This window comes from Colobus angolensis, unplaced genomic scaffold, assembly GCF_000951035.1.
Source record: "Colobus angolensis palliatus isolate OR3802 unplaced genomic scaffold, Cang.pa_1.0 Scaffold390, whole genome shotgun sequence".
Lineage (NCBI taxonomy): Eukaryota > Metazoa > Chordata > Mammalia > Primates > Cercopithecidae > Colobus > Colobus angolensis.
In genome coordinates, this window is record NW_012117266.1 from 1,490,274 (window position 1) to 1,504,043 (window position 13,770).

Here is a 13,770-nt window from a genome sequence, read left to right on the forward strand (position 1 = left end):
TAAGTATGGTTTCTGGATATTGCATAATAAGTCAATTATAAAGATGTTCTATCCACTTCCATACAAAGCAAACCAGCTTGAGAGTTGGTAACTCTGAGGTAAACAAGTACATAACAAATGAACAGAGCATAGCATTTGTGATCAATGTGTAGGTCTGCAGAGCAGTGATGGTTTTCAAGCTCACTCTTCTGTTTATTTTTTAGGATGCTGAACATATTAGACTTGATGGAAAATCTCTGACATGGCCAGTCTACAAAAGGTAAAAAAGATTTTCTGTGATCCGTCTCTGAGTAGAACATACACAGAATTCTTCAGCAGAAAACATAAACAGGTACCTTATAATAAACTGCAAATGGTCATTCTACAAGGAGAAGCACATAGTTACTCTTCTAATAGATCACAAGGGTTAGACCTTAGAGCTTCAATAGGTAGAAAACATATTGGCTTTTTTTTTGCAAATTCTGGGAATTTTCTGCTTCATTTTGTTCAAATGGCTTTATCTGGACCCATCATCTCCTGTCAGGGCATGAAGATCGTACTCCAAATGGCTGCTCCCATGGCAATCGTGTGGATGGGGTTTAGGGTCCATCCCAACACATGGGGGACTGGAGAGACTTCCTATACCTAACTGCTAGGCCTCTGTTGCTTTCTTGTGATTGCATTTATGATATTTGGTCAACCCCTCTTGATGTTAACCTCTGTGAGGGCAGAGAACATGCCAATATTATTGACCGTATAACTGTCGGCATCCAGCTCGGCGTCAGAATTTATGTTATTACTCTAGAAATCCTTTCTGAAAGAATCCATATTTGAAGAGAGGAAGATTGTTAAGAAGTTTCTCTTTCCAGAAAGTTGGTGGGCCCTTCATTTTCCTGCCATGACTCCCTTTTCATTTCCTTTTTAACTTTTATCTGCTCCTTCCCTGATTTGCAAACATCTTTTTAAAAAATTAACTTACAATTATTGGAATACTGTATGATGTGGTTTGGCCTTGCTCCCCCTCCCCAAATCTCGTCTTGAATTGTAGTTCCCATAATCCTCAGGTGGCATGGGAAGGACCCAGAGAGAGGTAATTGAATCATGGGACGGTTACCCTCATGCTGCTGTTCTCCTGAGAGCAAGTATGTTCTCATGAGTTCTGATCATTTTATAAGTGGATATTTCCGCTTGTGCTTATTCTTCTCCTTCTTGCCACCATGTGAAGAAGGATGTGCTTGCTTCCCCTTCTGCCATGATTGTAAGTTTCCTGAGGCCTCCCCAGGTATGTAGAACTGTGAGTTAATTAAACCTCTTTCCTTTATAAATTACCCAGTCTTGGATATTTCTTCATAGCAGAGTGAGAACGGACTAATACACTGTATTTCTGAAGTTACGACAAACTTCATCCAATTATTTTCTATATTTGAAGCTCAGTTTTCTCCTGAGTTGCAGATTTTTGCAAGAACCTGCCAGTAAAAATCTTTATTTGGCCCTCCCACAGATGACATGTATGTGTAATCAAGTAAACTTTTGCAGCTCCACTTTGATAGTCCCCCAAATGTTCCGATTCCCACATCACATGTGCCATTATTTTCACAATTAGTCGTTGACTGTCCAGTTCATTGTTTATTTTGTACTCTGTTTTATTACTTAGCCCCCTTCATTCTCACACCACGTGGGCATGTTCTTTAACTTCTATCCCTTAATTATCTATTTGATCTAGGCCTTCTTAGGCATCTTAGTTGCTGCTTTTTACATTAAGGCCTTGCATTGACTGGTTACACAGCCTCCGGAATGGTGTTTTGGTCTGTGGTCATACTCTCTGGCCACCTTTCCTTCAACTGGATGCCATAATTATTTGTATAAAACATGCACTTCTTATTTTTATTTTATTTTTCCATGAGTTATTGGAGTACAGGTGGTATTTGGTTACATGAGTAAGTTCTTTAGTGGTGATTTGTGAAATTTTGGTGTACCCATCACCCAAGCAGTATACACTGCACCATATTTATAGTCTTTTATCCCTCATCTCCCAATTCTTCCCCCCAAATTCCCGAAGTCCATTCTTATGCTTTTGTATCCTCATAGCTCAGCTCCCACATATCAGTGAGAACATATGATGATTGGTTTTCCATTCCTGAGTTACTTCACTTAGAATAATAGTCTCCAATCCCACCCAGGTAAAGGAAAATATTACAACTTTCTAAAACATTAGCCAGTGCACCCATTACAAAATATATATGGACTTGATATTCTAGTTTCTCTTCACTGCCCAGGGCTTCATTTCTTGCCAGTGACTTTGCTCACTTTTCTCTCAATAAGTAACATCAATTTATGACTTTGCAGTCCAATACTTTTTTCACGCTTTGCATTTTTGTTCCCCCTGCCTGGCATACACTTTACCCCTAATGTATTTTTCCTTGGTTAAAAATTTATCCAAATGTAACCTTCAATGAGAATATTTTTGATCTCTTTGCTCTACAATCTCCCTCTTTTGCATCCAAACATGAGCTTCTCCTCTGTATTCCTACCTGGCCATTACATCACCTATCATGTAGCATACATGTTTATTTACAGATTTGTTTTTCTGCTTAAAAACTCTCTTCCCATAAGTAACACTAAGACTTAACTGGAAGTCCTATATAGAAATTACTTAATAAATATTTATTAAACAGGTGAATAGTAATAAATTTAAAGAATGAATAACATGGCCTGGCCAAAGTAGTTTAATTCAAAATAAACCTAGAGCTCCCTACTCCCGAAACATACCAAAAGGTACTTTGCCTGGTAAATTATGAAAACACATCAGTTTGGAAAAGGAAAATGTAGTTAATCTAGGGCACTGATGTGGATTTAGTGTGAATTTAATAATGTGTCTTCCTTGCCTAGAATTAGATTGAATAATTAAGCATTCTTTTTGTTTTTTTTTTGTTTATTTGTTTTTTTTTTTTTTTGAGATGAAATCTTGCTCAGTCACCCAGGCTGGAGTGCAGTGGTGCAATCTCAGCTCACTGCAGCCTCAGCCTCTTGGTTTCAAGTGATCCTCCTGTCTCAGCCTCCCCAGTAGCTGGGGCTACAGGCACCCACCACCACACCTGGCTAAGTTTTGTAGTTTTAGTAGAGATGGGGTTCTGCCATGTTGGCCAGGATGGTCTCGAACTCCTAAACCTAGGTGATCCACCTGCCTCAGCCTCCCAAAGTGCTGGGATTACAGGGAATCATTAACAATTCTAATTGGGTTAAACAAATAAAAGAGGTATAGTAGAACAGCAAAAATGGACCCAATTGTAGATATTATTCAGTCAATGCCTGGTAATAACAATGTACTATAATCATACTGGTGGCAGCAGTCAAATTCATAACCCACCACAGCCACATCTGTAGCCACAGTCCAGGATTCTAAAGGCACCAAAGCCAGAGGTATAACCATATTTGCAGCCATAGCCATAGCCTAGTCCTCCATAGTAGTTGCCATAGTAGCTTATTGTGTCAGGATTTAAGTCTTTAGCCTAAAAGGCAAGAGTAAGTTTTAGTGCATAAAAGCACTAGGAGTCTTTTATCAGTCTCAGTGTAGGTGTGACAAACCACAGGCACTCCTGACATTCTTATATAGATCAACCTGTATTTAAAAATCTCATTAATCTTATATCTTTGGATTAAAAAAAAGACTCCATATCCTGATAAAATTGAGATTTTCTTCTCAGTATGTTATGATCCTGCCAAACAGTTGATAGGCTTTAAAGGGAAAAAAAAATAAATGCTGAGTTCAATGACCTTGCTCACACTGATGCTGAATTTAACCTTTGTAACTATGTTGGATGACATCACGTGGAGGAGGCAAATGCCATCCTCTTCCCATCATTTTGCTAATAATACACTTCTTCTTATATGCATATTTAAATCCTAATCAACACAGCTGTGATGTTATCTATATACATCTTAGTAGCAAATACAGTGGACTCTTGAATACCATGGGTTTGAACTGCACAGATACGCTTATATTAAACAGATTTTCTTCACCTCTGTCACTCCGGCAGCAAGACCAACCCCTCCTCCTCCTTCTCTTCCTCAACCTACTCAACATGAAGACAATAAGGATGAAGACCTTTGTGACGATCCACTTCCACTTAGTGAATAGTAAATACATTTTCTTTTTTTTCCTTATTTTCTTAATAACATTTTCTTTTCTTTAGCCTACTTTATTATAAGAATGTAATCTATCATACAGGTAACATAAGCATCTATTAATCAACTGTTTATGTTATTGGTAAGGCTTCTGGTCAACAGTAGGCTATTAGTAGTTAACTTTTTGGGGATTCAAAAGTTATACTCTGATTTTCAACTGCGTGGAGGTTGGCACCCCTAACCCCTGCGTTATTCAAGTGTCAGCTGTGATTTATTCTGTACAAACTCCCACCAATCACATATTACTCTGTAGTCTTCCTATTGCTACGCTCTCTTAAAAGTACTGCCATTTTCTTTCTTCTTTAGTTCCTTCCTCTCCACACCTTAAGCATTCTTTAAAAAGTTGTTTAGTTGATTATCTTGTACCTGCACTGTAATGTAGACATGTTTCTTCAGAGAAAAGAAAAGCATTGAGAATCTTATCAGATTTCAATGTCATAGGAACGTAGAGTAGACCCAAATTTAACAGAAGGCATGACTATTAATTTTTCTTTAGGGATAGTGACTCTGTCTGTATCAAGTACTCATATGTAGACTTAAGTTCTGAAACACAGACTGAATCTAAATACTGTCATTTCTTAAGGTGATTAAAAATAATTGAAAATTTTCCTTCACCACTGACCTTTAGGGTAATCCCTGCTTTGATCTGTTATACTTCGGTCATCCACTTTTAGGCAGTGCTAGCATGTTGGCTGAACCATCTATAATCCAGGACTAATTTTTCCTTCTTCAACTGGAAAATCAGCATAAATTCGTAGGTGTATGTTGAGAAAGAAGAGAAAACTCAGCAGAGTGGTTCATGAGAATCCAAGCCAATTGCTTCTGTAAGTTGTTTATGCTTTCAGAACTCCCTTAAGCCCAATCTTATGTTCTCCACTTTCACCTGATGTGTATGCTCAACTTTCTGAATAAGAGGGCTAGAAAATATATCGTTCATAATGGGCAGTTCAAATCATATGATGAACTAAAAGTCATTTTTCCAAAGGAGAATATACATCTACAGAAGAGAGCATAGATTTGCTCCAAAATCCTAAAAGCGTGTGCCTGATTCATCTATACAGGCCTGTAAATGCCTCCAGACAGCATTCTTATCAGTCATAGATGCTTCATGCACCATTGAATCTGCCCCTGTATACAGTTTGAACAACAGAGCAATATTCACAGCTGACTATGACCATACCAGAGCCTTCTCTTGCTCTTAAGTAACTCAAGACTGAAAGCCATTATATTCCTTTCTAAATGGTAGCCCGTACCATATACAAATAAAGATTATGTTGCCATGAAAATGTAACAGAGTGACTAAGTATTATGCCTCTTGCTGAGTGGTAAGAGGGGCCAAAGGGAGCAACTTATCCTTCGTTCAGATCACTAGACCGATAAAACTTTCACTGAGTGGCAGATCCCTGAATTTTTATATAATTTATTTTCTATCTTTGGTCTCTTATGGGTCATTTAAAGATTTCCATGGTAGTTGTTAATTATTGCTCTCTGAGTCTGATCACCATAATACCATCAATATATTCCATTAACACGGTATCCTCTGGAATAGAGAGGCAGTCAAGGTCTCTGCAGATGAATTTATGCCTGGGGACTGAAGAGTTAGCATGCTTTTGAGATAGGGCAGTGAAGGAATATGATTGGTCTTGCCAGCTGAATGGAGACTGACTCTGGTGTTCTTTATTTGTAAGGTAAAAAGACTGCCAGATAAAAAGTGAATATTAGGTTCAAAGGGATGTTTGACAGAGAAATAGCAGATCTGTAAAAACAGCTATATCTGGAGTCATTACTAGATTAAGTTTATGATAATTCCCTCTTACTCTTCTAAACCTATTTATATTTTGTAGGGGACAAGTAAGCAAATTGAATACAGATGTGGTACAGTCATCTCTCTTGAAACTTTCAAGACTTTAATGGTAGTGTTGTGGTTTAAATTGTGTCTTCACAAAGCATATGTTGAAGTCCTAACCCCTGGTACCCGTGAATGTTATCTTATTTGGAAATAGAATCTTTGCAGTTGTAATCAAGTTGAGGTCATACTGAATTATGGTAGATTACAAATCCAGTCACTGATTTTTTTATAAGAGGGCTTTGTGACAAAACAGAGTTGAAGACACACAGAGAGAATGCCATGTGACCAAGAAAACAGAAATTAAAGTGGTATGTCTATATGCCAAGAAAAACCAAAGATTGCCTGCAGCCATCAGGAGGTAGGAAAAGGCAAGGAAGGATTTTTCTCCAGACTCTTCAGAGAGAGCATGGACCATCCACACCTTGATTTTTAATTTCTAGCCTTCAGAACTATGAGAGAATAAGTTTCTATTGTTTTAAGCCACCAAATGTATGATATGTTGCTATACTAGTCCTAGGAAATTACTGTAGATAGCATTAATCTCTATAATCTTTCTGGAAATAAAAGATTGTTTTTAATTTACTATTTGGTAGGAAGAGGTAGCTCTACTAATTTCTGTTTATTCTTCCCTACCGCAATAGACCTCACTCCAGAGACCCAGTGTGCAGATTCTGCCAGTTGTAACATATCTATTTCATGGGGGGAGTGGTGGATTCACTGTGCCCATTATGAAACAGATGAAAGTTCAAACTTCATTTATTATTTTACTTGACCACAATAGGGTATGGAGTCTTTAAAAATTTAGTCTCTGTTTAGAGCCAATGTCTGATAATCTCTAAAAATTCTGATGCTTTACCCTTGTCCAAAGCACTGTCATACTAGTAAATTGGTGCAGATTATTTTGAAGATGACTGAAAGGATGATTTACAGTATCATCTTTTTGGCAATGATGCATGGATCTTCCTCAACAGACCTGCCTCGCATTCATTCAAAAATTTGTGGGCCTGTAAATTGGCTTAGGTGGAGTTGGTTAATGTATAGTTTCTTTTGTCTTTAATCTTACAGATTCCATTCATTTCCAAATTTATTTAGATCAGCAGCATTTTTTTATCCCTTTCAGTGAGTTTGTTTTATATATTTGTAATACAGCTAGGTGATTTTGTAATATTCTCTATTTCATTCTGGGATCCTTTGTTCTTCTAAGTCATTTTTCATAATTTGTGTAAATTAAGGTTCACTCTTTTTATTTATTTTTAAGTTTTATTTTAAGTTCAGGAGACATATATAGGTTTGTTACATAGGTAAACCTGTGTTATGGGGGTTTGTTGTACAGATTATTTTATCACCCAGGTTTTAAGCCTAGTACCCATTAGTTATTTTTCCTCATCCTCTCCCTTCACCCACTGATAGGCCCCAATGTATGTCGTTTCCCTCTGTGTGTCCACTACAAAGATGAGAAAACATCAGCATAAGGTTCAACCTTTGTGCTGTAAAGTTATATGAGTTTTGAGAAATGGATAATGTCACATTTCCACAAATAAAATATCACACAAAATGGTTTTACTGCCCTAAAAAAATCCCCTGTGATTTGCCCATTTAATCTTCCTTTCCTGAACCTTTAGAAACGACTTATCTTTTTACTATCTCTATTGCCTTTTCCAGAATATAATATAATTGTAATCATATAGTACATGGCCATTTCACTAATTTGGCATTTTAATCACAATTTTTATAAAGAGGAGAAAATACCTAGGAATAAAGTTAAGGGAAGTAAAGGACATTTTTTAAGGAGAACTACAGATCATGGCTCAAGGAAACCAGAGAGGACACAAACAAATGGGAAAATATTCCATGCTAATGGATAGGAAGGCTCAATATTGTGAAAATGGCCATACTGCCCAAAGTAATTTACAGATTCAATGCTATTCCCATTAAACTACCATTGACATTCTTCACAGAATTAGAAAGAAAACATTTTAAAATTCATATGGAACCAAAATCCACATAACCAAGGCAACCCTAAGCAAAAAGAACAAAGCTGGAGGCATCACGCTACCCAACTTCAAACTATACTATGAAACTACAGTAACCAAAACAACATGGTACTGGTACAAGAACAGACACAAAGACCAATGGAACAGAATGGAGAACTCAGAAATAAGATCACACATCTAGAACCTTTGACAAACCTGACAAAAACAAGCAAAGGAGAAAGGATTCCCTGTTTAATAAATGGTGCTGGGAGAACTGGCTATCCATATGCAGAGAATTGAAACTGGACCCCTTTCTTACACCTTATAGAAAAATTAACTCAAGATGGATTAAAGACCTAAATGTAAAACCCAAAATTATAAAAACCCTAGAAAGTCTAGTCAATACCATTCAAGATACAGGCATGGGAAAAGATTTCATGATGAAATCGCCAGAAGCAATTGCAACAAAAGTAAAAATTGACAAATGAGATCTAACTAAAGAGCTTCTACATGGCAAAAGTAACTATCATCAGAATAAGCAGGCAACCTACAGAGTGGGAGAAGATGTTTTCAATCTATCTGTCCAACAAAGACCTCATATCCAAAATCTACAAGGAACTTAAACAAATTTACAAGAAAGAAACAAACAACCCCATTAAAAAGTAGGCAAAGAACATGAACAGACACTTCTCAAAAGAAGGCATTCATGTAGCAATATGGTTTGGCTGTGTCCCCACCCAAATCTCATCTTGAATTTTCACATATTGTAGGGGGTTCAGTGGGAGGTGATTGTATTATGGGGGCGGTTCTTTCCTGCACTGTTTCCAGGGTAATGAATAAGTCTCATGAGATCTAATAGTTTGATATGGGAAACGTATTTCTCTTGGCTCTCATTCTCTCTCTTGCCACTGCCATGTGAGACATGCCTTTCACCTTCCATCCTGATTGTAATGTTTCCCCAGCCACATGGAACTGTAAGTCCAATAAACCTCTTTCTTTCATAAATTGCTCAGCCTCAGGTATGTCTTTATCAAAAGTGTGGAAGTGGACTAATACATGCGGCCAACAAACGCATGAGAAAAAACTAAACATCACTGATCATTAGTGAATATTTTTAAAGTACTAGTTTTTAATTTTGTTTATTTTATTCACTGTTTTTCTATTTTCCATTTATTTATTTTTTCTCTAATTTTTATTATATATTTCTTATGCTTGCTTTAGGCTTGCATGTTCTTCTTTTCCTGGTTTCCTAAGGTGGGAGTTTTTAGATCTTTCTTTTCTTCAAATTTATACATACAGTGCCATGAATTTTCCTCTAAGAAATAAGTTCGGCCGGGCGCGGTGGCTCAAGTCTGTAATCCCAGCACTTTGGGAGGCCGAGACGGGCGGATCACGAGGTCAGGAGATCGAGACCATCCTGGCTAATACGGTGAAACCCCGTCTCTACTAAAAAATACAAAAAAAAACTAGCCGGGCTAGTTGGCAGGCGCCTGTAGTCCCAGCTACTAGGGAGGCTGAGGCAGGAGAATGGCGTGAACCCGGGGGGGCGGAGCTTGCAGTGAGCTGAGATCCGGCCACTGCACTCCAGCCTGGGCGACAGAGCAAGACTCCGTCTCAAAAAAAAAGAAAAAAAGAAATAAGTTCATGTACTGTTTTTTGTGCATCTACCTATTTTACTAAGTTGTATTTTCATTTTTTATTTAGATAAATGTATTTTTAAATTTTTTGGACTTCTTTTATTCATGTATTATTTAGCAGTGTATTAATTTCCAAATATTTAAGAACTTTCCAGTTTTCTGTTATTTACTTCTATTTTTATTCTATGTGGCCCCAAAACATACTTTTTATAGTTCCTTTGTTTAAATGTGTTAAAGTTTTTTATGGTTCAGAATGTTATCTATCACGGTTAATGTTCTATGTGACCTTGAGAAAAATGTATATTATGCTGTTTTTGGGTAGAATATTCTATAAAAGTTAAATAGATGATGTTGATTATATTTCCAGTTCACTATACATTTCAGGTAAACTACACCTTATTGTTTTTCTTTTTGCTTCATCTGCCAAGTAGTAAAGTGGGGTATTGATATCTTTACCTGGAACAGTGGATTTGTCTATTTCTTCTTTCAGTTCTATCAGATTTTGCTTCACATATTTTGATGCTTATTGTTAGATGTATACATGATTAAAATTGTTAGGTTTTCTTGAACATTTTTCAGTTTATTTTTATGTAATGTCTCTTTATTCTCAATAATCTTACTTGCTCTGAAGTTTTCTTTGTCTAGAATTAATATAGCTACTACAGCTTTTTTGTGATTATTGTTAGCAGAGTATATTTTTCCGTCCATTTATTATTGATAATTTTTATAAGATGAATTTCTTATAGACAACATGTAGTTAGATCTTATATATTTATATGTCTTGATAATCTCTGTCACTTGGTGAATTTAAACCATTCATATTTAAAGTGCCTATTGATATAATTAGATGAATGTTAGTATAATTATTTTCTGTGTGTTTCATTTGCTTTCGTTTCTGTTTTTTCTCCTTTTTTACCTTCTCTTGTTTTAAATGAGCATTTTATATAATTCAATGTTATTTTCTCCCTTAGCTTATCAGACAATGTTTTTTAAAAAATTGTGGTTGTTCTAGAGAGTTAACTATATATATTTTTTATTATTCTAAGTTCACCTTCAAATGCCACTATGCCACTTCATGTGTAGTGGGGGTAACATAACAGAGTATTCTTAATTGTTCTCTCTCATCTGCAGTTACTCATTTCCCTTATCCATATGCTGTAACCACCAAACACATTGTTACTATTATTGTTTTAAGGAGAAGCTGTATTTTAAGATAACTTAAATATAAGAAAAAGAAAATGTTTATTTTACCTTTAAGTACTTTTTTAATGCTTTTCTTTTCCTTATGTAGATGTGAGTATCTGACCTTTATATTTTCTTTTCCCTGAAGAACTGCTTTTAACATTTCTTGCAGGGCCAATAATGAATTTCCTTAGTTTTGTCTGAAGAAATATTTATTACTTGTTCACTTTTGAAGGATAATTCTACTGGACATAAAATTCTAGATTAGTGAGTTTTTTTTCTTTGAAAAGTTTCAATATTTCACTCTACTTTATTCTTTTATGTTTTTAAATAATTTTAACTTTTGTTTTAGATTCAGGGAGTACACGTTTGTTACATAGGTATATTGCGTGATGATAAGATTAGAACTGATGATACGGTCACCCAAGTAGTGAGCACAGTACCCAATGGGTATTTTTTCAGTCCATTCCCCCCTTCTCCTTCCTCTGCCCTCTAGTAGTCCCCAAGGTCAATTGTTTTCATGTTTATGTCCATGTGTACTCAACGTTGAGCTCCCACTTATAAATGAAAATGTGGTATTTGATTTTATATTCCTGTGTTAATTCATTTAGGATAATGACCTAAAGTTATATTCTTGTTTGCATGATTGCAGATGAGAATTCCACTGGAATTCTTACTCTTCTATTCTAGGTAAAAACATTTTTCCTTCTGCTTCTTTTTGTGTTTGATTTTTGAGGCTTAAATATAATATACCTAGCCTGGGCAACATGGTGAAACCCTGTCTGTACTAAAAATACAAAAATTAACTGGGTGTGATGGTGTGCACCTATAGTCCCAGCTACTCACGAGGCTAAGGTGGGAGTATCACCTGAGCCGGGGAAGGCTGAGGCTGAAGTGAGCCATGATGGTGCCACTGCACTCCAGCCTAGGCGACAGAGAACGATGTTGTCAAACAAAATGAAACAAAACAAAAACCAGAAAACAGAAAATGAATAAATACATAAGAGATACCTAGGTGTAGTTTTTAAAATATTCATTCTGCTTAGGGTTTTCTGAATGTATGGTTTGGTACCTGCTACTAATTTTCAAAAGTTCTCAGTCATAATTATTTTAAATGTTGTGTCTGTGGTTAGGTTATCAGGAATTGCCACACTGTCTTCCACAATGGCTGAACTAATTTACACTCCCACCAACAATGTAAAAGCGTTCCTTTTTCAGTGATGCTTAGTAGAGACGTAACTTTGCATTTATGTAAGGTCTAGACTCTTTTCTGAGCAAAATTATACTCTATACTTTTTTAAAATGAATATTCTGAATTTAGTAGTTAATAGGTTTTCTGCCAACACTTTATTAATCTAGGTATTAGCAAAAAGATTATGTTGTGAAAGAATATAGGAACACAATGTGTTTGAGTGAAATCTAGAGTACTGAATTTCCTGTGGACAACTATGCACCATTCTTGCCTCTTATTATTTTCCTTTGTGTATCTCGTTGATAGCACCTACATCTCCTGAGTTAGTTCCTTAGAGATACGGCATAAATTCTGCCAGTGACAGGCTCTTGAGCAAGATGTGACCTGGAAGGGAGGCAGAAGCTGTATTATTTCACCTGCATTAGCAAGAAGATGCACGATGTTTGGGAAATGTGGGTTTTTTTAAGACTGTTTCCCTTAGAAACACTGACCTTAATATTATAGGCAGCTGTGACCTTCAGTGTCAATTTATTATGGTTCCTGTAACTTCCTAACTAACTAAATGGTGGCAGTGAATTTGAGTGATTGTAGAAACCTTTCTTGACTTTCTCTCCTATGCTCTTTCCTGTGGTTTTATATCCATTTATTTCTCAGGGTTAAATCATTTTCTGCTTAAATATACAGAATACTTTCTATTTCCTCAACAAAACATTGAAAGACATCATTCAGGAGAGTAACATACAATATAAATGTGAATTAATACAACGTGCAATTTTATCGGGTCAAAAAGTCCTTTTCTTTTTTTTCTAAACAAACTTCTTTCATGACAATCATGGAAAAATTTGCCAGCTTATAATTCTATACCCAGTAAAAATGTCCTTCCAAATTTAAGGTAAACCATTTTTTTCACCAGAAAAAAGTGGCCCAGCAGATTGCCCTATAAATATTAAAGAGCTTTCTCTATGTAGTAGCAAAATGATCCCAAATTAAACAGAAAGACTTAGGAAGGAATGAAAAGGCCAATAAAAAGTGAAATACATAGCTCAATGTAAATGGCTGGGGAAATTGAGTGATATGACGAGGATGTCTATAAGCTGGGATGGATGTTACAGTGCCCTGGAATGGGTTGAAGAGCTGAGGAGGATGGAGGTCACTCATATGTTCTAATGTGGCAGAACAGAACCTAAGGGTACCATAGAGTCTGCCTATGGAGATAAGCGGGGTGGGGCAGCCCATTGCAGAATGACAGTACTTGAGGAGGGTGAGCACAGGTGCGGAACAATGAAAGTGGTAGCCGTACATAGCAGGGCATTGGAGCATTAGTTGGGTTAGGAGGGTATCCTTATATTACAGAAGTACAGTGGGGAGGCCAAATTTGGGATGTAGCGTATTAAGGGACTGAATTCACCCCTGCTCGCACAGGTGTCGGAGACTGAGCAGGACAAACTGGATAACCATGAGGACTGGAGCCCGTGGTAATCATTTGATGTGGGTTGTTGGAGGGCATACAGGACGAGCAGGGTAGTCTTCACAGGCATAGTGGTTGGGACTGCATGGACAATGGGAATTGGCTATGTATTGGAAGAATGATTAAATAAGTAATTCTATCAAGGATCATGGGAGTAGCTGCCTTGATCAACCTTATGGCATACAGGGAGAAAACTAGAATGATCTTTGTGATTTTAGGTTAGAATCACAGTGTGAACACACGATTTTCAATTTATTTATTTACAAACAAAAATTGTATATACTTAAGGTGTACAACTTGATGTT

The 13,770-nt window shown here is 36.5% G+C and overlaps 1 protein-coding gene across 1 annotated transcript; it reads right to left on the minus strand.

Annotated features, from left to right (window-relative positions):
* Positions 1-3,335: 3,335 nt before the first annotated feature.
* On the minus strand, positions 3,336-13,504 carry LOC105520987 (keratin-associated protein 20-3). The gene is made up of 2 exons (XM_011954995.1): positions 13,406-13,504; positions 3,336-3,488 (listed from the first exon to the last, which is right to left on the minus strand). The coding sequence occupies exons 1-2, from the start codon at positions 13,502-13,504 to the stop codon at positions 3,336-3,338; spliced, it is 252 nt and encodes an 83-aa protein (XP_011810385.1).
* Positions 13,505-13,770: the final 266 nt, after the last annotated feature.

Bases quoted from the DNA above. Each gene is read 5' to 3' on its own strand.
- LOC105520987 (XM_011954995.1), bottom strand. From the start codon at position 13,504: ATGCCCTCCAACAACCCACATCAAATGATTACCACGGGCTCCAGTCCT. The intron at 3,489-13,405 runs GTGAATTCAGTC...CTTGCCTTTTAG, and splicing joins CGACACCTGTGCGAGCAGGG to GCTAAAGACTTAAATCCTGA.